At 32.4% G+C, this 25,339-nt stretch overlaps 6 protein-coding genes across 6 annotated transcripts in view; 2 read left to right on the top strand and 4 right to left on the bottom strand.

The window, feature by feature from the left end:
• Positions 1–25,339, bottom strand: part of LOC125810880 (ACT domain-containing protein ACR6-like) — a 106,133-nt gene that overhangs the window by 45,883 nt on the left and 34,911 nt on the right.
• Positions 10,138–12,015, bottom strand: LOC125810895 (uncharacterized). The gene is made up of 2 exons (XM_049490394.1): positions 11,775–12,015; positions 10,138–10,219 (listed from the first exon to the last, which is right to left on the bottom strand). Exons 1-2 carry the CDS (start codon positions 11,977–11,979, stop codon positions 10,206–10,208), a joined length of 219 nt encoding a protein of 72 aa, XP_049346351.1. The 5' UTR covers positions 11,980–12,015; the 3' UTR covers positions 10,138–10,205.
• LOC125810896 (uncharacterized) lies at positions 13,385–13,653 on the top strand. The gene has a single exon (XM_049490395.1). The coding sequence runs from the start codon at positions 13,403–13,405 to the stop codon at positions 13,613–13,615; it is 213 nt and encodes a 70-aa protein (XP_049346352.1). The 5' UTR covers positions 13,385–13,402; the 3' UTR covers positions 13,616–13,653.
• LOC125810899 (uncharacterized) lies at positions 14,819–19,527 on the bottom strand. The gene is made up of 3 exons (XM_049490398.1): positions 19,316–19,527; positions 17,521–17,534; positions 14,819–15,104 (listed from the first exon to the last, which is right to left on the bottom strand). The coding sequence occupies exons 1-3, from the start codon at positions 19,508–19,510 to the stop codon at positions 14,885–14,887; spliced, it is 429 nt and encodes a 142-aa protein (XP_049346355.1). The 5' UTR covers positions 19,511–19,527; the 3' UTR covers positions 14,819–14,884.
• On the top strand, positions 18,449–18,677 carry LOC125810897 (uncharacterized). Its single transcript, XM_049490396.1, has one exon. It carries the CDS (start codon positions 18,458–18,460, stop codon positions 18,662–18,664), a length of 207 nt encoding a protein of 68 aa, XP_049346353.1. The 5' UTR covers positions 18,449–18,457; the 3' UTR covers positions 18,665–18,677.
• LOC125810894 (nuclear transport factor 2B) lies at positions 20,293–24,460 on the bottom strand. The gene is made up of 2 exons (XM_049490393.1): positions 24,024–24,460; positions 20,293–20,527 (listed from the first exon to the last, which is right to left on the bottom strand). The coding sequence occupies exons 1-2, from the start codon at positions 24,318–24,320 to the stop codon at positions 20,453–20,455; spliced, it is 372 nt and encodes a 123-aa protein (XP_049346350.1). The 5' UTR covers positions 24,321–24,460; the 3' UTR covers positions 20,293–20,452.

Below are 25,339 nucleotides of genomic sequence, written 5' to 3'. Positions count from 1 at the left end.
TATCTCACCACAAAAAATGATATAGGAAGTAATATAAAAATTATCGGAAATCCTAATAATTAGGATCTAAAGTAGTGAAATTTATGTAGTTTACTCTTATTTTCAAATGGTTACGATACGATTACATACCTACAATTTTGAGGAAAATGTTGATGAATTACCTTAGTTATATATAATAAAAATACTTATTTGCACCGAATATTTTCATCAAAACTAAATAGTTCCATCATAAGTTTCACAAATTAAATAAAAATACATCAAAGTTAAATTAAATATTACTTAATCCTGATTAGCTGATAAGAATTTATATGCAAAACACACATTTTGCATTCAATTGCTAAGTATTTCCTAACGTACTATTTGCAATAATCTTATGTAATTCTCACCAAAAATTTAATTATTAAGATATCACTTAACAAAATATTTAAATTCACGCTAAAAATAATATATATTGACTTTCGTAAATAACATTTGCTTTTGGACAGAATATAGGGAAAATGGTTTGATATACCTTCCAATTTTGTTATGAGTTAAAATGACTCATATATACCTTTTTCCTCTAACGAAATAAAAAAATTAATTTAAAATATATTTTTTGAATTGTTTTATTTTTGAGAAAAACATTCATGTAAGGGTATATTTGATACTTCTCATATGTATTTTTTTTCCGTCTTTTTTAGTTCAACAGTTAATTTGAATTAATTATTTTAATGGTCAAATTTATTTTTTTACTAACTTTCTTGTAAAATTTATTATATATGTCCCAATATTTTTACATACAAAAATTAAATTACAATATATCTGGAAAATAATTATTTTTAATTTTCTTCTTTACTTTTTGCTCTTTTTTCATTCACACTATAAAAAAAAACATGTGTGGAAAAGATCACATATATGTCACGACCCAAAAATGGACGTGATGACACTCGTCTTAACCCACCAAGACAAGTCAGCCTAAAACTCAACCATTACAATAAAATGAGGAAAATTTTATAATAAACTCAAAAATACCCCCAAAATCTGATTGTCACGTGTACAAGCCTCTAAAGTATTACAATTGAATCAAAAGAAAAATGTAAGTCTCATATGACATTATTTCTAGAGTAGAACAAGATCATAAACAAGAGTAAGAAGGTCTGTTGAGTTGACAAACAGCTACCTCACAAATCTCCAAGAAGCCTCGGAAAAGAGAAGAATATATCACAAAGGTTCAAAAAAAGAAAAATTACCCTCTCCCCCCGGAACCCCCCCCCCCCACCTTCCACCAACCGACCCCTAAAAATTTTTTGTTTTTCAAAAACATAAAAAAAATCTATTTTTTCAAAAAAAAATAAAAAAACTACCCCCTCCCCCCGGACACCTCCCACCCCCAGGGCGCCCCCCTTCCATCAATCTACCCCTAATTATTATTTTTTTGTTTTCCAAAAACAAAAAAAAAACTGTTTTTTCAATTAAATTGAAAATTAATTGAATTTTTGAAATACTATTAATTTTTTTATTTTTTTTAGCACAATTAAGAATTTTGAGTGGAAGTGAAAACTAAGTGATCTATTATGAGTCAATATGGATACCCATATTTAACCTATTTTGATCATATTTGTAGAGACTCTTAAAATAGCTTAAGCTCATATTTAACCAATTAAAATATGAGTGATTCAAGTCATTAAATATGAGTAAAATGAACTCATTTCATTAATATGGGCTTAAATTGTCACCCCTAATTATAAGAAGGAAATTTAGACGTACGTCTCTCAACAAGAAAAATAATGTCCAATTCTAGCTACTTATCAAGGGAATGAATCCACAAAGTATGTACTTATAATTAAATAAGGGTAAAACTTACCCACATGGATATTTACACTAAGTCCATACATGCATGTCATTTATTTAAATTTATAGTTCATTTTACTTCATTATATGAATCCAGTTTGTCCTTGTGTCTGGCAGACTGGCACCACACCTCCGAAGCTAGCTAGACAGGATCTCATCGTTGCATCACCACATAATCTAGATGACCTCGAGTACTCAACTCTTCAAACCAAACCTGTTCCTCGTCGACTACCCTTAAAAAAAAATTATGCCTGACCTGTCACTTCTACCACGTGTCAACTCCTAATTCAAACACGTTTTAAATCGGGATTTTTCCCAATGCATGCAGTGTATGTGATTTGTAAATGGCTTATGAGAGAATTCTCCTCCTATTCTTTATGTGTACAGTGTACATGAATATAATTGCCATGGGAAATACTGACGATAAGACACGAATTTGTTCACTCCACAATATCCTTTTAACCTTTTTCTAATTATGGGGTGCATGAGTATATATATATAGTTTGATGATGATCGATAAATTAAATTTTTATAGTTAAGTAATGTAGAAAGTAGTTGCAACTAAACGCAAGCATCGGTATATTTACTCGATGCATATACTACATGTTAGATAGTTACAAGTAAATCTTTTAATTAACATAAATTAATAATTTGATAAAATAGAAATTGACCAGCTATCGTAGGTGTGAAAATTCTTTATATATATACCAGAGAAGATATATATATATATATATACCTTCATCTTCTTGATGTGAAGGGTTCAGTTTTAATTACTCCTATTATATTAGACTGGGTTAACACATGCATCTCCTCTTTGATAGAAAGTCTAGAGGTATTCCTGTTAGGTTGTGCAAGGGACAACAATCTGTAATAATTATCTTATCCTCTGATATATATATAATATCCAGCGGAATTGATGATTTTACTGTTTTTTTAAGCTACAAACTTAGCTATTTTCAGTATATACTAATTTATGTAACACACTTTTTTTTGTATTGTATCTCAAATATAAAATTATATTTGTATATTTAAAAATAATTTAACTTTAATTAGCTACTTATTATAATAAGATGATTTATATATAGTCGTACAAATTAATTTTAGACCACCCAAAAAAGCTCGTATGGATCGGAGTTCCGATTTTGGAAAAGTTTAATAATGTTTGAGAGATTACATGATATGAGGAAATTGTTGAAGCAAAAATAAAGAAAAGAATGTGGTAGCACTATACAACTAGCATTTAGCAAAATAAGTTGAATAGGCATTGCCACTTGCTGCTTGCAAACAAAATAGAAAAAGGGACTTTAATATTCATAAGCTAGCTGGTGCCTGCACCTTACAATCCACAACGAACGTACGGTTGAAGACAAAGAGAACATCTATCTTATATTTACAAAGAGAATCACAAAAAAAAGAGAGAAGAGTGATGTGTGACTAATCGGTAATCAGTATATAGGGGTAGGACATGGAATATCTATCCTATCCCATCCAAAATCATTATTATCAATTATCATCATCTTCAATTTCTTAAGAAAGAATATCGATAATAACCAGAGAAACATAAATAAAAAATTTAAAAAGTCACAAAAATAATTTTATATTCAAATGGTATATTAAATTGGAATCGAAGGATTCAAATAAAACAGAATTGAGATAGAGTGCTAAAATTTGAGGACAAATTAAGGGGACTGTCCATGTATTTGTGGTTTTTATTTGTTGTACATGTCCGATCGAGTAAAGCAAACCATTGGGGGAGGGGAGAAGAAAGAGTATAAAGCAAAGCATGCCCACTATTTACTAGTCTATAAGTATCCTTAAGCCTATAGAAGTGGCCACATGCACCACCTGAAAAATAACATACTACCCTTTTATGAATTACTCCATATAAATATGATTCTCTAGTTGTTATCTAAAGGAATAATAATTCTGAATTGGCAACCTAACCCCAGCTAGTATTTATTGATTGATAAATAGAAACATGCGTCATGCATATATACGTTGTCCTTAATTATTCCTTCGATGACATTTAATTTGATGACTTGATGCTTTAGGTTTCTAGAATATCTCATTCTTAACAAGTACAAATAAATGATAGAAACGTTAAGCTTTATATATTTTCGGCATACTAATATATATTGCTAATACAAAAATTCATATTCTTTCGTGTACGTGAATGTTGTATCATTTAGATAATTTTCTAAATTCTTTAAGCCTCAAAACCGTCATATCGTGATTTTGAAATTATTGTAAATAAATTAATTAGATGTGCTAGTATTAAATATTTGTACAGGTACGCGCGCATACATGTACCTCAATATCTCAGAATTAAATTCCCTAACAGTGAGTGAAGGGTGGGAATTGTTGACAGAGACACTGTCCTAAGCATACATATAGGGTGTGTTTGGTATGAAGGAAAATGTTTTTCATGGAAAATGTTTTCCTAGAAAACAAGTTGATTTTTGACTTCTTTTCTCATGTTTGGTTGGTGAGTAGAAAATATTTTCCGGAAAAGATTGTGTTTGATTTATGAATGATTTTTTTTTTTGAGAAATATCTTTTATTTTTAATAGGGTAGAAAATAATTTTGAAATTGAAAATATTTTTTAAAAACAAACTTAAATTTTTTGGGGTGGGGTGGGGTGCGGGGGTAGGGGGTGGGTTGAGGATAGGGGTGAAAAATTGAAATTTTGAAGTTGAAAATATTTTTTAAAAACAAGCTTAATTTTTTTTTGGGGGGATGGGGGTTGGTAGGGGGTGGGTGGGGGGTCGAGGGGCTGGTAGGGGGTGGGTGGGGGGTCGAGGGTTGGGGTGAAAAAATAAATTTTTGAAGTTGAAAATATTTTTTAAAAACAAACTTAAATTTTTTTTGGGGTGGTAGGGGGGGTGCTGGTAGGGCGTGGGTGGGGGGCTGGGGGGTGCTGGTAGGGTGTGGGTGGGGGGCTGGGGGGTGCTGGTAGGGGGTGGGTGGGGTGGGGGTGGGGTGGGGTGGCTGGGTAGGGGTGAAAAAAATGAAATTTTGAAATTGAAAATATTTTTTAAAAACAAACTTAATTTTATTTTTTTTTGGGGGGGGGGGGGGGCTGGTAGGGGGTGGGTGGGTGGGGGGTCGAGGGTAAGGGTGAAATAATGAAATTTTGAAATTGAAAATATTTTTTAAAAACAAACTTAATTTTTTTTTTGGGGGGCTTGTAGGGGGTGGGTGGGTGGGGGCTGGTTTGAGGGTAGGGACAAAATAAATTGATTTTTTCAACAAAAAAGTAATTGTAGTTTGAAGTTGGAAGAGAGGTTTGGAAAATGTTTTCCTTAAGTTTTGAAGGGAAGTCATTTTCCTTAAATTTGAGGAAAATGAGTTGATTTGGAAAACATTTTCCAAAACATTTAACCCAACCAAACATGAGAAAATTGGAAAACATCCTTCATATCAAAGACACCCATATTCTTCCCAACTAAAAGTACAAAAACAATAAAAATTGCCTAATTAAGCTCGCTCACGAAAACATCGTGATGCCAAAACCACATCATACTATAAAGCGTTTCAAGGTTATATTCGATCGATGTAGTAGTAATTAAGAAGATATATATTTGGAAAGATCACAGATGAAATTAAGAATTAAGAAATATCTGAATTTACTCTTGATTTGCCACTAAATCGTAAGATATTTTTATTTATATTATCGGAATCTCCTATCAATCACCGTAGATAAAAATTTAACCAAATATAGTATCTTAGCATAAGATGACCTGTTTCTGGTTCGATATTATCTATATGATTATTGAATAATATTAATTGGATTACATCCAACTCTCTCAACTAATTGTCTTTTCTTTTCTATCAAGTCTATATCTATATATATGTGTCTTCATATTTATTTTAGATCGTAATATTGTCACTCTTTCCTTTTCAATTAATTTCTCTAATTACTTCTTAAGGTGTAACATACCAAAATGTTTTTTTGAATGTTATGGTCTTTAATTTTAAATATGTCATGTAGAATTAATGTTGGTATAAAAAATTACTCCCTCCATCCCATTTATGTGGCCTTTATTTTTTTAGTCCTTCTTCAAAAGAACGTCGATTTATTAGAAACAATTAAACTTGAAAAACCTTTCTTACCTTTAATAAAAATGATTTATAATAACATGAATATTTAAAAAATATTTTAGATCACAAAATACAAATTATAAAAATAAAAAAAAAATTTAAAAAAAATATCATGCCACATGAAAAAGAAAAAAGTATAACAAAAATATTGAAACGGGTCTTATTCGGGGAATCCACTCTTATATTGACAGCACATTCAAAAGTCTTATTCATCACTTAAAAAGGAATTCGTGTGCGGGTGTCCTGCATAAGTTAATTAATCTCAGTCAAACAATTTAATTTTGACTGGAAATTTGCATATGTAATCTTCACATTTTTTGAAATAAAATTTATATATTTGTAAACTATGTAAAAAGTACTAGTATAAGTCACAATAATTAATAATTTAAAATGTTAAAAAGATCAATGAAAAACTTACGATCAAAGATAAGCTTGTTTAAATCTGAAAATTTGAAAAGTGGAACATAAAATGAAACAAATGGAGTACTTTGGAATAAGGAATCGTGCAAAAAAAAATTGTGTGTTAGTAGATAATTATTACAACAGCTAACATATGAGTTTCCCTCCTATTGTTAGTCCTAAATTATCATTCCAGCTAAAAAAAAGTAAAAAAAGATTTGAGATATCAAGCGGAGACGGATAATATATATATATAGCAAAAAGAATAATACTGCGTACCTGATTAGTGCTTCAACTTTATCTTCATATCTGCTTGTAAAGCAAATTACAGTATGTGGAGTAAAAAAAAAAGTTACATTTTTGGTGATTTGATGTAATAAGAATTTTGTGGGTACGTAAATGTTATAACTCTATATATATATATATATATATATATGCGGCCTCTCGAGGTCTTAGCTCACCACACAGCCACGACTTAATTACATTGGCACTTTTAAATTAGTTTGTTTTAATTACAAGAAAGAAAATGGAGTCGATCCGCAAGCGCAGAACAGGGTTGATGAAAGGGAAACTAGTGAAGTCGTTATACCGTGGCCGAGCAGTAAAGGCGAGTAATTCAACAACTAATTACAGCAGGGAGGTGGATACTCCTATTTATCATCTTCATCATCATCATCACCCTCAGCCAAAAGAAAAACTTGCTCCTTATAATCCAAATAGCATAATTATAGTGAATCAGGAGAAAGCTGCAACTCCGCCCAAGCCAAAAGTTTCTTATTACATTAGTACTGGCCGCGATTCTAACAGCACTAATAGTAATTATTATTATGTTGACACAGACGAAAGCGTTGATATAAAGGCTGCCAACTACATATCTTGTGTTCAGGAGCGTTTTAGGTCACTTTTTAATAACTAGTGTAATTCAAAGATAAAAAGGAGGAATAATTAAGATATATAGTCGTCTCCGATTTGATGATACAAGCTTATAACTAGTTGATGTTGTTGTACTAGTAAATAAAACACATCTCATGCATGCATGTATAATTATTATTGTAATCATCATTATATATGTACGCTTTATGAACGCGTATATAAAGATGATGTAATAATGTATTATATTTCAAGAGAGAAATGACAGCTTTTAACTTCTTGTTTAATTCATGTGCGAATTATATTAGAGCCTCATCTCTCTTGTTAATGTCTCTTTCACGAAAAGCCCGTCGCTTTATTCTTATCGCAAGAAATGGAAGCAGGAATCATTTGTGTCAGCGTTCAACATATAATTTTATGCCTAAGTTCGTTTACGCAAGAAAAATAAGATGATGTCAAATATATAAAAGAGAGACATCATAATCAAGCAATGAAGCAAAAGCATTTTAGATGCAGTACTATCCTATCCAGTGTACTACTAGTAAAGTTGAGTCAGAAGCCCTTTTGGTTAATTTTTTTTTTGATGTGCCGTTTTAGTTTTTTTAAAGAAAAAGCAGCGATCTTTAATTAAAAAAAATTACAAAATGCGATTTTTAATTTAAATTTTTTATTTTTTTTTACAAAATCGCTGCTGTGGCAGCGATTTTTAATTAAAAATAAAAAATAAAATTTTTAGACGAAATCGCTGCTATTTCGTCTTTTTGTCAGAGGAAAATCGCTGCTGGCGCAGCGATTTTGCCCTTTTGGCTAGAATAAAAAGTGATGTGCCCTTTTGGAATTTTTGACAATTTTTTTTGCCCTTTAGGCTCCGGACTCTAGTAAAGTTGCTGTTTCGAAAGATAATCACAGTACTCTACCCTCTACCCTATGCTACCTAATTAATTAATGTATCGTAAGATAAACTTATTCTTGCGGAATCTCTACCAATAACTACTGATAATCGGATATATATCACCAATTCCCTTTAAATTATATACGCTAAAGATTTTTAATTTGTATTTTATGTGATCACGGTTAGAATTTCAAGATCTAAACTTCTAAATTCAAATTCTAGAAAATAGAAGCTTTCAATTTTTTTTAAAAAAGTGAAGGATCAAAAACACAATTAAACTATCAACTTTTTTAAGTTTTACACCAAAATTATTCGGAGGGTGAGAAACATAAATAAACTATCACTTTGAGAAACACATCTAGAAGGAATATTTATCAAGATATTTACTAATTTGTGATTACCTAATACATGACTTAATTGCCTTCCATTGTCCATGTATAGAACTTAATTAAACTCTACCCAAATATAATGACTAGGGTAAGACATGGTCTTTTTTTGTTAGAGGAGGTTCCACGATTTAAATTTTTTATGTTAAAGGTTTCTTTTTGTACTAAATTAAAACCCATTATATTTTTAAGATTGTGGAATATTCATATCTAATATTTATTGTAATTTTAACAATTTTTTATACATCAATTTATGCTCCATATCGAAAACATATGAGTTCAGATGAAGTCGATTCCTATACATTAGATATGCCCCTATTTATTGTTTGATACTGCCTCCGTCCACTTTTAATTGTCATGTTGCGCTTTTCGAAAGTCAATTTGACTAATTTTCAAAGTTAAATTAGATTACATTAATCTGATATTTTATACAAAAAAAAGTAGATATTCAAAAACTATTACAAAAAGTACCATAAATTGCAATTTTTGCATATCAACATGATGAAAAAATACATCGTAAAATGTTAGTCAAAGTGTTTATCGTTTAACTCTATAAAAGAAAACCATGACAATTAAAAGTGAATGGAGATAGTATTATTTGTCTTTGTGATCCATGAAAAGTAAGTCAGTTTTAGCAGGAGAAGCAAGTCCTTACTCAATATATTGGACATCCAAGTCTCACAACTATACATATATTGTCTTGTCTTTTCTTTTGTATATAAAGTCCATAATCATTATAGGGTATTATGCCATTTTCTAGATGTTATACTGGCGCTTAATATCGAGTCCTATTCAGGGTATCTGCTCATATTGACAATACATTCAAAAGTTTGTATATCCACTTAAAAAGAATCGTGTTATATTATACCTTGTAGGCCTGTATAACTTAAATTTGAAATAGGAAATCATTTTTCATTTATGTTAGCACCAGATAATTAAAGTTCATATATGATCACAACAATAGAGTATCAGTCAATTAGCTACTATTAAGAAATATTCCAAACAAAATTAAAAGGATTTGAGATGGATATAGCTAAAAGAAAGAATATAATACTACTACATATGTACTCATTGATGCTTCAAGTCTATCTTCATATTTACTTTGAAATTACACATGCTCAATTAGTTTATAATAATTACTATTATGTTTGTATAGTACAGATATAGTTAAACTACCTATATATACCTCCTCTCACGGGTCAATCTAACATCTAGTTAGCTACACACTTGCTAGAGTATATATCTTGTAAAAGCCTTTATCCCCAAAAGACGAGAAATAAAATTAATGGAGTCGAACCGCAAGCGCAGAACAGGGTTCATGAAAGGGAAACTGGTGAAGTCTTTGTACCGATCAGCAGCACCTACTCATGTAACATCTTCACCAACTAATAATTATTACAGCAGCTTCAAGGACGACGACCACAGTCCTCCTCAAACTGTTTATCATCTTCAACTTCACCATCATCAGCCAAAGGAAAAACTTGTTCCTTTTAATCCAAATAACATCAATACCGCGTTATCATCCAGCTTTATAGTGAACCAGGATCAAGCTGCTCTTCCACAGAAACCAAAAGTTTCATATTACATTCCACCGAAGAGTAACAGTATTAATAGTACTGATGGCACTAATTTTGATTATGCCAAGATGGTTGACAAATCTTATGGAGACGAAAGTGTTGATATGAAGGCTGCTCACTACATATCATGCGTTCAACAGCGTTTCAGATCACTTGAACTTACCTGTTAATTCAGAAAGGAATTGTATAAGTTAATTACAGCATTGATTAATGATTATAACAACATGATCCCTATATATTCAGGAAAGGGCTATAAATATCTTTAAATGCTAACTTATTGTTGTTTTTAATGTACGTACTAGTGAAGACTTCATCATACAAATCAATCATTTGATACAAGTATAACAGAAGTTGATTTAATTTGTTGTAGCAAATAAAATCATCGATCACATGTCTCACAAGTATGGTCTTTATAATCTTTCTGCACCTTTCAAATTAAGGACATTTTAAGGACTTAGCTACTAGTTAGATCGATAGTATTTCAAGAGAGAAATGGCAATTGGTTGTTCAACTTGCAGTTTGAATGGGTAGTAATGTTCGATACTCTCCGTGCATACAACTTGCTGCTACAACTTCAAAAGTTGCGTGTCTAACTTTTGATATGAACCATCTGTTCTGTTTGCATATATAGTTTCATGAAGGATCACACTACTCCACAAGCTCCTTAGAATCAATATATGACACTTTCTATTTCTTGTTTCATTGGTAAAATCAAAGAGTTTTAATGTGCAAATTAGAGCTTTAGGTATTACTCCATCAATAAACTGCCTAGGGGTGTTGCAAGAAATTCACACTTCAATCCCTTGGTCTCTGATGAAAAATATAAATTCACTATGTCTATATGGACTACAGGTAGCTATTTTTTCTATATTTTTCTTTTAAAAAAAAAAATGAAGAAGAAGAATTCCAAACTACTCTTTAGTAATGCATGTCTCTTTCACGAAAAAGTCGGTTGTTTTATTTCGTCATAAGGAATAGATTAATTTTCTTGTTACTTATCCAATTATCTGGTGAGGGGATTTTCATTTGACTTGTAAGCAGGACTTAGATAATCTTGGTGCATTATATATGGGGCCATTATGGTCCAAAGGATATTCGAGAAAAATTCTACCTACCATACATATTTTCTTGTCATCGAAATTAGACCTTATTAACCGGATATATGATATAATCTAGCCTTTTTATGTGATATTCCTACTGTCTTCAGATCTGGATGGTCACCGGCTTCATCTGCAACTAGTATTCCCGGTATGGTACATAAATTTATAGATATGAAATCAAAACTTTTAAGATATAATATATAATGAGATGAACGGTAAGAACTTTAACTTGAATCCTGGATCCGTCCATCTCTACTATCTTGTTTCCTTGTTAACTTACTGATATATTTTCTTGATAATAACATCAGCGAGTATATATGTTTTTTGAAAGACAGTCAACTTGCACAACATATGAATTGTAATAGTCGACAAAATCAAACACAAACTGATTTAGTAATATTAAAGAGTACTATTCTGGTACACCACCAACCATATAAATGAATACAGAATTTGAACTAGAAGCTGTGAATTAAATCGATCAGAGAAAAACAGAGCACTTAAAATGGGGTTGCAGTAAGATCCAGAACAAGCCTAATCCGCAGCAAAGCAAGAATTGAAAGTAGTGGATCACAAACGCTGAAGGTAACAAAGTGAGTAGCAAATAGCTAGCTAGCTAGCCGGTGTAAATATGGACACCAATGGCAATAAGGAAGATGGTAATGAGGCCAAAGAAGAGAATGGTATGTATTAAAATAGAGAGTCCACTTGTCTGAAAGTTTGCAAATTCTACTGCCCGGTTATTTCCTGGGAGTTGAAACAGAAGCCCAGGGCTCAATAGCACAAACAGAACAACCGCTATTACAACTGGTCCCCAATCAGCCATCTCTATTACTCGTGGAGATAAGTGGGAAAAAGAAGAATGAATGAATGAATAATTTTGGAAGAGTTAATAGACATGAAACTTGTAGATCGGTGGCGTGGCTTGGCTTTATCTATTTGAGCAAATTTTGGACAAGCGAAACTAGACAAAGAGGTATCATAATCATGGCACCGTCAGACAAATAAAGTATTTGTATTATCAGCTGATAGCGAACAGCAATGACACGATTGCCCGCCACGCAACAAACAATTGACAACCTTCTCAACTCTTCTCCTGGACGGCACGGCAGTCTCCTTTGTGGGCTTTCGCCATTCTAAGACCTATATAATATGAATTACTACTCTGTTTTCCTTTGTGGGCTTTCGCCATTCTAAGACCTATATAATATGAATTACTACTCTGTTTTCAGTTTTAGATGGACGGGCCTATCTGCACATGGAATAGCAGAAACAAACTATAAGAGCCCATCATTCACTTCATCGACCCAATATCTGATAACACCTACTTCTCCTATTACATTCCTTCCAATTGCGTAGAAAAACTCCATCAACAAAACCAAACGGCAGCACCAGTCAAAATCTAGAGGACTCTATTTTTCAAGTTATCTAATCATGTTTGTCTTATGTAATTTTAAACAACTTAGACTACTATTTGTTATTACCGGTAAGTTAACTTGACATGTGAGAAATTACAATGCGCATAAAAGTTGAAACACTTGTGAAGATGCATTTTCTTTAGAAGGGCAAGCCCCCAGTTTGTAAGACCATGACTCATGAGACGATGTGGCCTCTTTGCTCAACGCGGTTTAAACAAAGGCAAATCCACTGTGGGCACCTCCTCCTAGTTCTTTTCATCTGTCATGGACAAAGATACAAATTAAACATTCCTAAGTTTGACTGATTAGCAGCTGAGGTATTAACTGTAATGTAATCAGATATAATCCTTTAAATATAAATTAGCTAAATTAAAGCATTTTGCATTAATGTAAACGCACAAAGTTTTGGCATTTTCTCTGCTTTCCACGTGCACCAGCACCACCTTTCTTTTTTAAAGTCTCCCCACCTTGATGAATTTTATGTGATAAAATTTGAAAAGCAAAGGCAAAAGAAAGGCTTGCGCGTTCTTCAATAATCGGAAACTTAAACACAAAGTTGGTGTTTTCTGTCTACTTCCATAAAGCAAAAAATCCCACTAACACAATTCATACCTTTCTTCCCCTTTAAAACACAAATGCTTGCTTTTAACCCTCAAGTTTAGTATATCCCCTTCTCCTTCTTCACTAAGCAAAATCACTTACATTTCCATTATATCTGCTGCTACAATTTTGCAAACACCACATCTAAATTCAACAGAGAGAAACTTAAAGCTCAGACATTTGAGTACTTCTTTGAGAGAGAGCGAGAAAGACCCGATACTTGAAATAAATATGGTGGCAGATTGGGGGCCAGTGGTGGTTGCAGTGGCGATGTTCATCTTACTGTCACCAGGATTGCTATTCCAGCTACCAGCAAGGACTCGGGTGATTGAGTTCGGGAACATGTACACAAGTGGGATTTCCATCCTAGTCCATGCCATCTTATTCTTCTGTATATATACAATCTTGATAGTTGCAATTGGTGTTCACATACGATCCGGTTGATACTACTAGCAATAAAGGCAGCATTTGAGTTTTCTTCGTGGCCGCTGCTGCTCCAGCCAAATTTTCATCTCTTCTTGGAAAGCTTTTGCAGAAGAGGGAATTCTTGTTTTATCAACTTTTTCTCTATGTTTCTTTTCTGTTGAACTAGTTTGACCTTCTGAAACACTCTGACAAAGTGGTGTCCCTTCTATATCAAAATGTGTATCAAATGAAAGGAACAAGTTTTTGGACCACTTCATCATATTCTCAGTACATGATAGTTCATAATTCAGAATCTTCCTCTTTTTTTTCCTTTTCCAATATTATTACAGTGAACATGATATATATATTTTAGACAAAATGCAACATCCTGCATATCTGCTTTACTTAAGATTGTAGTACATCTAATAGACGAAAAGACAGAATCATTCTGTTCTCAAGGCGAAAGCAATGGGCTGCAGATCTCAACGATTAAATTTAAGCACCAAAATACGAGCTGGGGGATAAAAAACTTAAGTTAGGAGGAGTAAATTGGAACTTGAACAAATACGGAAATAGTCCCTAGTCCATCAATCATATGGGTACAATGGCATATATCTCTGGTCCAAGAAATCGAGCACGAAAACTGAGTCCTGCATATTTCACTATAGAATCCGTTTTAAATTGCTACCAAGAAATCCAAATACTACTCTGGATAGAGGCTGCAAATGAGTTTACACTGAAGCTGTCTATAGTTAATTGTTTTTTCCCACCCCCACCAAGAGGATCAATAGGGTTACCATTACCCTTCCGCGTGACTTGAACCTTAACCTACCGGTTGATGGTGAAGGGAGTTGAACGCAGAAATGAGATCACTAGTCATTTTCCGTTGTTATGTAATTAAACTAAGCTTAACTATATACGAATCACTATGTTATAGAATCATTATACTCCAACTCTACTACAGCTTAGTAGCTAACTAATTAAACAAGCCCATCAATTCTATACGATTTACTCCTACTCTACTGCAGCCTCTGTTTTCTTAAGATTTCGAGAGGCCGGAATATAGTTAAAAGAGATCCCAAATTCAGACACACAAACCCATTTGAATAAGCAAGAGAAACAGCAGGCAAATTAAATAGGGCATAATAACTATAATAAACGCGAGGAATTCTGATATTTCCGCTTGAAAACAAAATTACAAAGAAACAGATCTTAAGTTCAGTGAGAAAATAGGGCTTACAAGTTGGATTAGTGAAAATGGTAGTAGCATAAAAGGGGGAGAAGATCTGGAGTAGTGTTACTACAGGATCATCCAGTATAGATGTGAACATGAACAGCGAGAATGAGAATAGCATAGAGTGTAAAGAAAATAAGAGTATGAACAGCAATCGCCTTTCCATTAGTCTTCATGCTCCCAAATTCGAGAGTACGGTTATTACCCGGTATCTGAAATAGAAGTCCAGGTTGCAGCAGTATGAAGAGTACTACTCCGATGAGCACTGGCCCCCAGTCCGCCATTAACAGAGAGCTATTTATTTCTGTAGCGGAAGAAAGGGGTAAGAAACAAAATAGGTGTAGCTGTAGCTTATGGAGAACGCTGCCAAGAAAGAAAGAAAGGAAGATGGAGGAAACGTCTAGTTTAGTCGCTACTTAACATTAGTATACGTATGACAAGGACACTACTCACTAGGAATTTTTGGATCTATTTGTGAGCACAACCATTTAGTATTATGTAATAAAAAGAAAATAATTCCTCCTCCCAAAAAACAAGTGGTATTCTTAATTTTGGCATTCAAAAATTAATTACTCATTCATAATTTTAAAAATTTAACTACTATATTATTTTTAAATTTTAAAAATATAATTATTGATTCTTAATTATTATGTAAATAAAAATTAATTCCTCTTAAAATTCTATTCATAATTTATTTTTAAAATAAAATAAGAAGACTAAAATATTATGGCCTAGAAATGCTAAACAGGGAGTAATTTACTTTCGGCAATTTCTTGAGAGAGAATTTTTTATTATTATTTTTTAAAGTAAAGCAACGAAATAGAAATAAGGAGGGGACAATTTTTCCCGGGTCAAGACTCAATTGAAAAATAAATTATTCGAAGGAGAAAGATGCATTGGATATGTAGATATGAATAGTGATTTAGAAATTCAAAATTCATATTGAGGTTCCAAATTCAAATCATAAATGTTATACTATAATTTTTATTGAATGAGTGTTTATGATACTTTTAAAGCTAGAAACTTTAATAGTTTCTTTTTCTACAGTATATTTTGTGTCTAGATAAATCAATTCATATGAATTAAAATGGTGGAAGAATATGAATTTTTACTTAATAAAGTCTTATCAGTTAATTATTATAAATTAATATGTATTTTCCTATAACTTACTCCCTCCATTCCATATTAACTTAAGCTTTGAGGTGTTTTACACCCTTTAAGAAAAGTAGGTTAGGACATAAATTGAACATAATTTTTCATTTTTACCCTTATTAATTATTGTCAAAAATAACTAATTATTAATTATAATAATTAATTCCAACACTAACTTAAAGGGTAAAATTGGAAGAATATTTTAAAAATAGTCTTGAAGATTGAAAACTTAAAGTTAATTTGAAAAATGGAAAAGGGCTCAAAACTTAAGTTAATATGAAATGGAGGGAGTATTATTTAATCCTAATAAACGGTAGGTTATTATTTACTCAAGAGGCCCCAAAAGGGAAGACACAAATTTCTTTTTCACTTTCTTTCTTTCTTTCCTAGCTGCTAAGCATAATACCTGGGAGGAAGTAAAAGAAGGAGAGCAAAATATTGAAAAACAGTAAATTCAATTTTACCCCATTTTATATTATAAGATGGTGATGAATAACATACCCCTTCAACTTTATGTAGGGAAAAAAAAAGGCTTTTGCTCAGGCACATTGTGGCAGAAGAACATATTCTGCTGAATTTAAATCAGAGGACCAAGAAAAATCTTTAAAAGTGGGATATAAAGTTTTTATTAAAGTAACTATTAAAGGTAAAGAAATAACATGAGAGCATTGGATGACAGAATACTTTTGAATAGGAACCAAGTTGATTTAAATATTATTTTTAATTTGTTTCTAGTATTTGATAAAGGTTATAGAGAAATAACAGGAGGGGTTAGATGATAAAATATTTTTGAATAGTGAATAACCTCCACCAAATTGATTTAAATATTTTAAATTTGTTAAGAAAAAATTTCCATCGAGTTGATTAAAGTTTTACACAAATGTGGATTTTTCTATTTCCCTTCTTGTTTAAAAGTACTACTATGAAACAATAGAATGCCAAATTTACTATTGTGTCCTAAAATTTTGGTAAGTTGATAACTCTGCCTTTTTTCTAGTTGCATAGATGCCCCCAAAATCCTATTTAATGATCCCCTAATTTTAGTTAAGATGTTTATTAGTAGGGGTGTTCACGGGTTGGTTTGGATCGGTTATTGGTCAAAACCAAAACCAAACCAACTTAATCGGTTTTAAAATTATCAAAACCAAACCAAACCAAATATAATATACATTTATCGGTTTGGTGATTATCGGTTTCGGTTTGGTTTGGTTCGGTTATTCGGTTATTAACCATACACAAAAATAAAAGAAACAATTCATTTAAAATGTGAAAAAAGTGACAACAATCCATTCAAAACGAAAAAATAGTTAGAATGACTTAAATTACTGAACTTTCGATCACTAAATTTACTATCAATAAAGCTTTAAAATTCACTATATTGGCCTAGAAGGAAGAGACAATAACATTTTCAGTCCCACAAAGAATTGTCATAAACATTCATATACATGAAATCAATAAGATAAATGTTTCATCTTGGGCATTTTTGCTTTCAATAAGTAAATGATAAAGAAATTTTAATGAAAATATGTATAAGATCTTTAAAATTGTTTATTAAAACAATATATTAAGTATGTATATTAATAAAATATATGTATATAATTCATCGATTCGGTTCGGTTATTTCTTCGGGTTTTTTTGAATAAAACCATAACCAAACCAAATATTATCGGTTTTCAAAAATCTAAAACCAAACCAAACCAAACCCAAATAAAATCGGTTTTATTTTATCGGTTTGGTTTGATTTTTCGGTTTGGATCGGTTTTTATCCAAACCATGAACACCCCTATTTATTAGCCTTTGTTAAGAGACTAATAGACACTTGTACTTATTTTCCATTCTCTTTGACACTTTTACTTGTTCCTAGTAAGAGTCAAGAGACATGATGCCACAACACGGTATGGGAAGATTTAATTTCCCATGAGGTGGTCGGATAATGTGAATACATCACCCTTTTCCTTTATCCCTTTTTTTCACTTTCACCTCTTCCTTTAATTTCTCTACTTTTTACAATGCTGTCTAATCAAATTTCTTTTACTACACTCTCTGTTTTATCCGATTTTGATTTGATACGAAATTAAAAAGTAAAGAAGATTTTAAATTTTATGGCCTTAAATTAAAGATATTTAAAATATATCAATATGTTCTTTTAATTTTATGGTTCTTAAATATTCATATGACAATTGAAATTAAAGAGTTACAAAAATGGAAAAAATACATAAAAAAGAAAGTAGAAGAAACATTATATATGTGAGCTGTTAACAGCCGAAAGTGCAAAGGTTAAAAAGAAGTGAGTAAAATATGATAGTATTAAGTGAATTATTGATGCATGATTGGGGTTATCCAACCCCAACTAACACACCACTAGTAGTAGTAATAAGAAAATACAGTAAAAGTTGTCGGGGGAATAGGATTCTGAAAATCATTTTCTACTTATTAAAGCTACTTTTCTTCCTTGTATTTAATTTGAAGGGTTGGATCTCACAAATCAAAACAGGATGAAGGATTGGGCAGCTCCGATCATAGCAACAGCGCTATTTGGATTTCTATGTCCAGGACTTATATTTCAAATGCCAGGAAAACATAGGCCTGTCGATTTCATGAATATGAAGACCAGTATCGTTTCTATGTTGCTTCACACTCTCTTCTTTGGTTTGTTTCTTATGCTTTTCCTTGTCATTCTCAATATACATCTCTATGCTTAATTCATCTACTTTTGTATTCCCAGTTCATTACTTTAATTTATATCACTCACCGGTTTGATTGATGATTTCATTTTTGTTTCCTTTCGACAGCTAAGATTTTTTTTCTTCTTTTTTTAATTCAGTGGATGAATTCACTCAATTATTGGTGACTTTTTAATATTATTATTGAATTTAATAGTTCAACAAGCTAGAATTTTCCCACTTAATAAAGTCCCCTAATAAATTGCATATTGCTAAATCACTTTATTTTGGGTGAAAATCCAAACATCCGCAAATAATTGAATTTGAGCATAGCCGTTTTTGCTAAGTGAATAATGATTCCTGATTTTTTTAAAATTATGCAATTCAACAAGCATGAATTGCCACTATGGCCCCACGCAACAATCAACATCACATGGTGTGTTCCGCTTGTTGAAATCAGGAGCACAAGAAAGACTACCTCTTCAAAAAGATCATTTATTGATAACTAGAGCTTTCCCAACACATAATACATCACGTCAAATTTGAATGGTAAAAAAGAGAGAAAGAAGCAAAAGCAAAAAAATAAAAATAAAAGACAACCAATTCTGACGCAACACAAATAGTAGCAAAACAATGGTGGAGCATGATGATCACACTATGATTCCAGTAAAGGGTTTAACCCGTGTACATATGAACCCCAATGGCTAATAAGAAGATGCAAATGAGGGCGAAATAGACAAGTGAGTGAACCAATATCGACACTCCACTCGTCTGAAAGTTGCTAAACTCAACAAATCGGCTGCGACCCGGCACCTGAACCAGCAGACCCGGCGTTAACAGGACGAACAGCACCACCGCCACAAACACTGGACCCCAATCAGACATTTTCCTCTCACTAAACGCTATATTATCCTAATCCCCTTTTGGATTTGATCGTTGGTACAGCACTTACAAAAAGTATAGTAATGGGGCTATTGAAACTCAAAGATTTTCTAGTTTGCTTTGGGTGGATACCCTGGTGGAATTTATACACAAGGTTACTAAGTGAAGGTATTCGGATTTCACAAGTTATCCTTTGCTTAGACCACAACCTTGTGTCTATTAGTGGGGCTGCTGCTTTTGATTTTGATGTTCAGAACCACGAAGTAGGTTGCTTTCGAGATCAACATTCTGATTCTCCCCACAAACATGCATTAAAATAAATTCTTTGCTTTTACACAATGTTATTCTAACTTTTTTCTGTTTTTACAAGAAATTGGCCCCCAAATGATGAAGAATCGAAAGGTTACACCTTTCCTGAAACAAAATACTAGCAAATAGAAATATGTAATTGAGTTGGAAGAAACTTTGCCACGAGAATCAACACGAATTGTTTGTGCCATAACTTTTCAAAACTAAACATATCCATTTCAATCTTCCTACTGGTATAATTTTTTATAAAAAAAACATCTCCACTCTTTACCCCAAAATTGTTGGTAAGAAACCTCTCCCAGTACAAACTCTCTCAATTACCCAAAACTTGTCATCAGGTTAAACTATTAAAGGTGGCAATCCAAACAAAGAGAAAATGATACGAACATCCATCATAGAGTTCAGACAAAGATAAAGTGAGACTTAGAAGCAGTAACATTTAAAGCATATAATATCTCGCAACAAGGAAGATATCATTAGCTTTTCAATAAACTTAAATCCATTGATCACTAATCAAGCCACAACCAGCAAACCAGTCTTTTGAAACAATGCCTTTCAAACTCTTAGAATATATTCAGCAAATTTGTTCAATCAAAGAAAACACGAACAAAAGACAATTCAACCCAGTACCCTTCTTCATGCATAGTTCAACCGGAATATGTCATTCAATACATAGAAACTCCCTTGGGGTGTTGGCATCAAATGAAACATCTGCAATCCAAACAAAGAGTAAGAACCTAGAAATTTGAGTGTGAACAAGTTCTGAAACAGGCTCCTTATCAAACACGGTTATAAAGCATCTAACATAGCATAGAATTACTATAAAGGTCAAATTCAATAGAAGGCTTTAGTATCTGCAGTTTCTCGGCATATCCACAGACAATGCAGCAAAGCTATTATCAGAAACACAAATTCCAGAAAAAAGAAACTGAGGGCTCAATTGCCCAAACTAAAAGCAACTCACAAAAACTTGTCACTTCTTTATTTTTTCTGAATCGTCAAAAACAGAAGTTTTTCAATGTTGTGTCTGGATATAGGGAAACAATGCAAGGCAAATAAAAAGCAGGACAAATGAAAAGAAAGTGAAAACAGAGTATCATGCAATCTTATCTTTGAATTTGTATGAGTATCATGCAATCTCATCTTTGAATTTGTATAGGACAACATCACATAATCTGTCTGCATAATGTGTTTTAAGGATGAGGCCAAAGACTACCCACCATTCAAAAATGGATGTTGTTTCTTATAATAATAGGCCTCTGTTATACGACAACAAGGGAGGAAAATAATCAGGCAAGGCTTCAGAAAACAAAGTAAGGCAGCAATCTGCTAAAGAATACATGATTCAATCAAATACAACTTTATCAAAAAATAATTAAGTCAAAGCTAGACAATACTCCCTCTTACAGATTATTAATTAATAGAATGATGAGTTTACTATATCACCCTTTGAATATAATAAATTTAATGTTTCGAGAAATGCATTGGGAAATGAATAATTCTTAGTAATAAGGTTAAAACAGGTATATAATGGTAAATTATTTTTAGTATTACTGGACAAGTAAAAGGGGACGGAGAGAGTACAAGACATGGGCAGTACTATTATACAGGGAAATCAAAATGAAGACATTCTAAAACTTATGCTATTAAACTTTTCTAAACAATCTATAAGGATACAGATAATAAACACATTTGATAAAACCAAAATCCTTTTTGAAGTCCACCAAACGAAAAACACCCTCCCACAAAATGCATGACCAAAAAAACACATTTTGAGTAAGAAAATGGGATTAGAAAATTATTGTTTTCTTCTTCCTTAAGTCAGCTACACACAAAGAAATTCGAGTATAACTGCCTTTGGAAGTTTATTGTTCACTTATTCCAAAAGTTCTGAAATGCTACTTAGCCACTGCCTTTTTTCCCTGGGAAATGGGTGACCATATACATGTGATATTACTTACACATTATCCAATAAATTTCACCAACAGTCATCATAACAGCCATTACACTTCAAATAACTAACCAATAGTCTATACTCTATACCAATGCCAGAAGTAACTCAATTCTACTAAAGCCCATCTGCAGGATACTTTGCAGTAAAACAATGCTCACTCTAAACATATTAGCAAGAAGAAATGTTATGACAACTATCAGACTATCACTACTTCTTTTAGCAAGTGTCAGACTATCACATGGAAGATTTGTGGCTAAGCATTTTGTCTCTGGCATAATGGAACAAACTTAAATTTCTATTAGAGTTATGTGTTGTAAAAAGAAGTTGTTTTTCATGGTAAGGGTCATTTCAGAACTTTAAACAGAAGCTATGCTAAGTAACCCAAACATAAAATCCTTGCTTTGGATAAGAAATTTTGGTTCTTTCTATAGTTGCAATTGACAATTGCAAGTCTAAATTTCCTTAGATCAAAACATGAATATATTAGCAGCAGGAAAACTTATCTCTGGCATTACAAACTGAGAACACTGCACGGAAAAGGAAATTCACAATGATAAATTTCATGTTTCCGAGTGATTCAGCCATTCCTACAGCAACAAACTGGCCTATGTTGGTGGTGTAGTAATCCTCAAGGCAGATCAAAATTGGTTTTCTCAGTTTTACAAAGCAAGGCATTGGAAAAGGATTTAGGTGTTTGGATTGGCTTAAAAGTTGGTCAAACCTACTTTTAAGACAATTTTTTACTTCTAGAAGTGCTTGGCAAATATAAAAAATAACTTAAAATAAGTCAAAAATGACTTAAAAGAAGTTAGGATGTGTTTGGCAAGGTAAAAAATGACTTAAAATAAGTCAAAAACCAAAAGTAGGTCTCCCCCTACTTTTTATTTTTTGACTTAAAAGTCATTTCAGTTTGACTTTTTTATTTTGACTTAAAAGCTACTTTTTTAAGGCCAATCCAAACGGGCAGCGTGGCAGATGAAAGAGTTCATCAAGCAGAAAGTCTGGGTAACAGTATGATCCATTAGAGCTCTCTTCATTTGGGAATGGGTTCTGGAAAAGGAATAATATTCCTTTCCCTTGTAATGGAGTGGTCTGGTAACATGACTAGTTATGGGATTTCCATCCAGTGTTGGACTTGATGTTATTTAAAGGTCCAAGCTTTAGCATTGATTCATAAAGGATCAACTTATACTTATGGTGATACTCAGGGGACCAAATATGCTAGTAAGTTGCATTTGCAATGTGGAGAGCTAAATTTATTTGAACAGGTGTACACAGTTTGTAATTTGTTAGTATTTTCGGTTAAGTTATATTCTCTCTAACAAGAGAACCTTAGCATTAACAGCATTTGAAGTTGCATTGTTCAACTGTTCTTTTTGCGAAAATTCATCCCTGCCAAGACAGCCAAATCATTGTAGAGCATTGCAGCTTGATAAAAAAAAATTCAAAGATGCACATCTTTACACGGATGAAGAAAGCGATAACGAAGAGAATGTCTCGGAAGAAATTAGCAACTAGACATATGAGCAACAATTGAGGTTTGGCAGAGCAGAATGCACTTAATAGCATATGTGTGCAGTGTCCTGTTCCTAATAAGTTGGAGGTCTAAGGTACAAATCTCAACTATGACACACAGTTAAAGCCCTTCTACTACACCCTCAGTACCTAAGATTACCGCACACGTTTGGGCTGTAGCAGGCTCTCAGGCATATCAATTAAGGTAGTTAAGATACCACTCATATATATTGTTCAATTGAAGCCTAAAATCTAGTAAGCAACTTTGATGTCATACTACAAACTAAATGGCATCCAAACACGTAGAGATCACCTTCCTCTATCCTTCCACAGCCATCAAAGCTATAACTCGGGAGACATACTTACAAGTTACAATCAAGGACATACTACATAGAGCCTAGAGTATCTCGCTATTAGCACATTAGCATAACTAGTCCCGCAGCAGTAAACCTAAAATCTGTAAATCACATACCTATCTCTAAATTATCAGAATCTCACGAGATCCTCGAAATGGAAAGTCAATTGGTGTTAGATTATTCGCAGTTCGACAAGTTTAGAGGGAGACATCGCCCAATTCCTCTTTTAGGATTGTTGTACACCAATATCACAGCAGCACCAATGTGTTCGGAAAAGGAAATCTAGATTCCATCCATTTTCCTTCTATAACCGATTTAGAAAATTATAGTTAACAGAAGTAGATCGCCAATTACAACAATTAACCAAGTATAGGGGAAATACCTGACTGAACTTGAGGGCGTGCTGTTCTCCGGGGAGTTGAAGATTCCCGCTAACAAAGACAAGCATACCGCCGGCAGGACCAGAGGGCTGACAATCGACGGTGTTGATATGATGCTTGCACTGCTGGAAGGGGAGACTGGTGAGCTTAGCAACGATACTCTGAGCACCTTGAATCTGGACGCCTTCGAAACTTAACATAGAAGCCTCTTGGTAGAGGTTAGCAAGGCCGGCCCGATTGGAATCGAAGGTGGAGTAGTAGTGATCTACGAATGCTTTGGCAACTGAGTCTGGATCCATGGCTCCGTTTGATCTACGATGGCGCCCTCTTTGCCTCTTTATCTTCTTCTTTTAACACTGCTCCTCTGCTATTATTGGTGAGTTAGCTGCAAAAATACGCTATACAACTAATCGTCGGATGGGAATTGGGATTCTCTTTTTAACTTTTTAACTTTTTAACTTTTTTCTTTTTTCCAGAAAAAAACGCTCCGTATCTATTACAGTAATTAAATACTCTATATAATTAAAAAATATCTTCATTTCACTTATTAAATCAAAATTATTAAAATGCAATTAGTTGATTAACTAAGCTGTCATATAGTAATATAAAATATATGATTGATCCAATACGAATTATATTATTCATCAATTTTACATATATTCATACGACTCATTCATATAATTAAACATGGATTCATAGTTATCAACCTTCCACTTTGATTTAGTACCTCAAATAAAATGAATTTTCTATTCTTTTGAGAAATACTTGCATTCAACATTCATGTAAAATTTAGTATTCACAAGCATTTTAATATAAATTCTAAGATTTTTGAGTAGATAATCTTTAAAAAGTTCAAATTTTTCGTAGATAATCATCAATTTAAAGTCTTGATAAATCATCAAGTTTTTACTATGTAATATTGGCTACGATTTTTATTTATTTTGCAAATTTTTTCTTAATGAGATTAAAATTTAGATCATAACATTGAAATATTTTATTTGTAAAAAAAATCAATAAAGGTGTGCAAAGTTTATTATTCCTATTTTTATTATTTATCAAATCAAATCAACCATGTCGAACCTCTAAATCTACAAATCAAATCAATACAAAATCTTTTCAATCTCAATTTTCCTTGGGGCTCTTAATTTCTCATTTTTTCTGATAATATCTTTATAGAATAAAATACACAATTTACGTTTCAAATATTTCTACAATCAAAAATACATTATATAAGATGTTTTAAAATTTAAAAATAAAACAGAAAATAATGTGGGATAAGTCATAACAAATATTCAATAATTAAATTATTGAAATCCCA

This window comes from Solanum verrucosum, unplaced genomic scaffold, assembly GCF_900185275.1.
Source record: "Solanum verrucosum unplaced genomic scaffold, falcon-dt-bn FXZP01000032.1, whole genome shotgun sequence".
NCBI lineage: Eukaryota > Viridiplantae > Streptophyta > Magnoliopsida > Solanales > Solanaceae > Solanum > Solanum verrucosum.
Note: the sequence above shows the minus strand (reverse complement) of the source record. Positions and strands in the feature narration are given on the sequence as shown.

Coding starts and splice junctions, on each gene's coding strand:
- LOC125810894 (XM_049490393.1), bottom strand. CDS start 24,320: ATGGATCCAGACTCAGTTGCCAAAGCATTCGTAGATCACTACTACTCC. Junction 20,528..24,023: donor ACGCCCTCAAGTTCAGTCAG/GTATTTCCCCTA, acceptor TTTGGATTGCAG/ATGTTTCATTTGATGCCAAC.
- LOC125810896 (XM_049490395.1), top strand. CDS start 13,403: ATGGTGGCAGATTGGGGGCCAGTGGTGGTTGCAGTGGCGATGTTCATC.
- LOC125810897 (XM_049490396.1), top strand. CDS start 18,458: ATGAAGGATTGGGCAGCTCCGATCATAGCAACAGCGCTATTTGGATTT.
- LOC125810895 (XM_049490394.1), bottom strand. CDS start 11,979: ATGGCTGATTGGGGACCAGTTGTAATAGCGGTTGTTCTGTTTGTGCTA.
- LOC125810899 (XM_049490398.1), bottom strand. CDS start 19,510: ATGTCTGATTGGGGTCCAGTGTTTGTGGCGGTGGTGCTGTTCGTCCTG.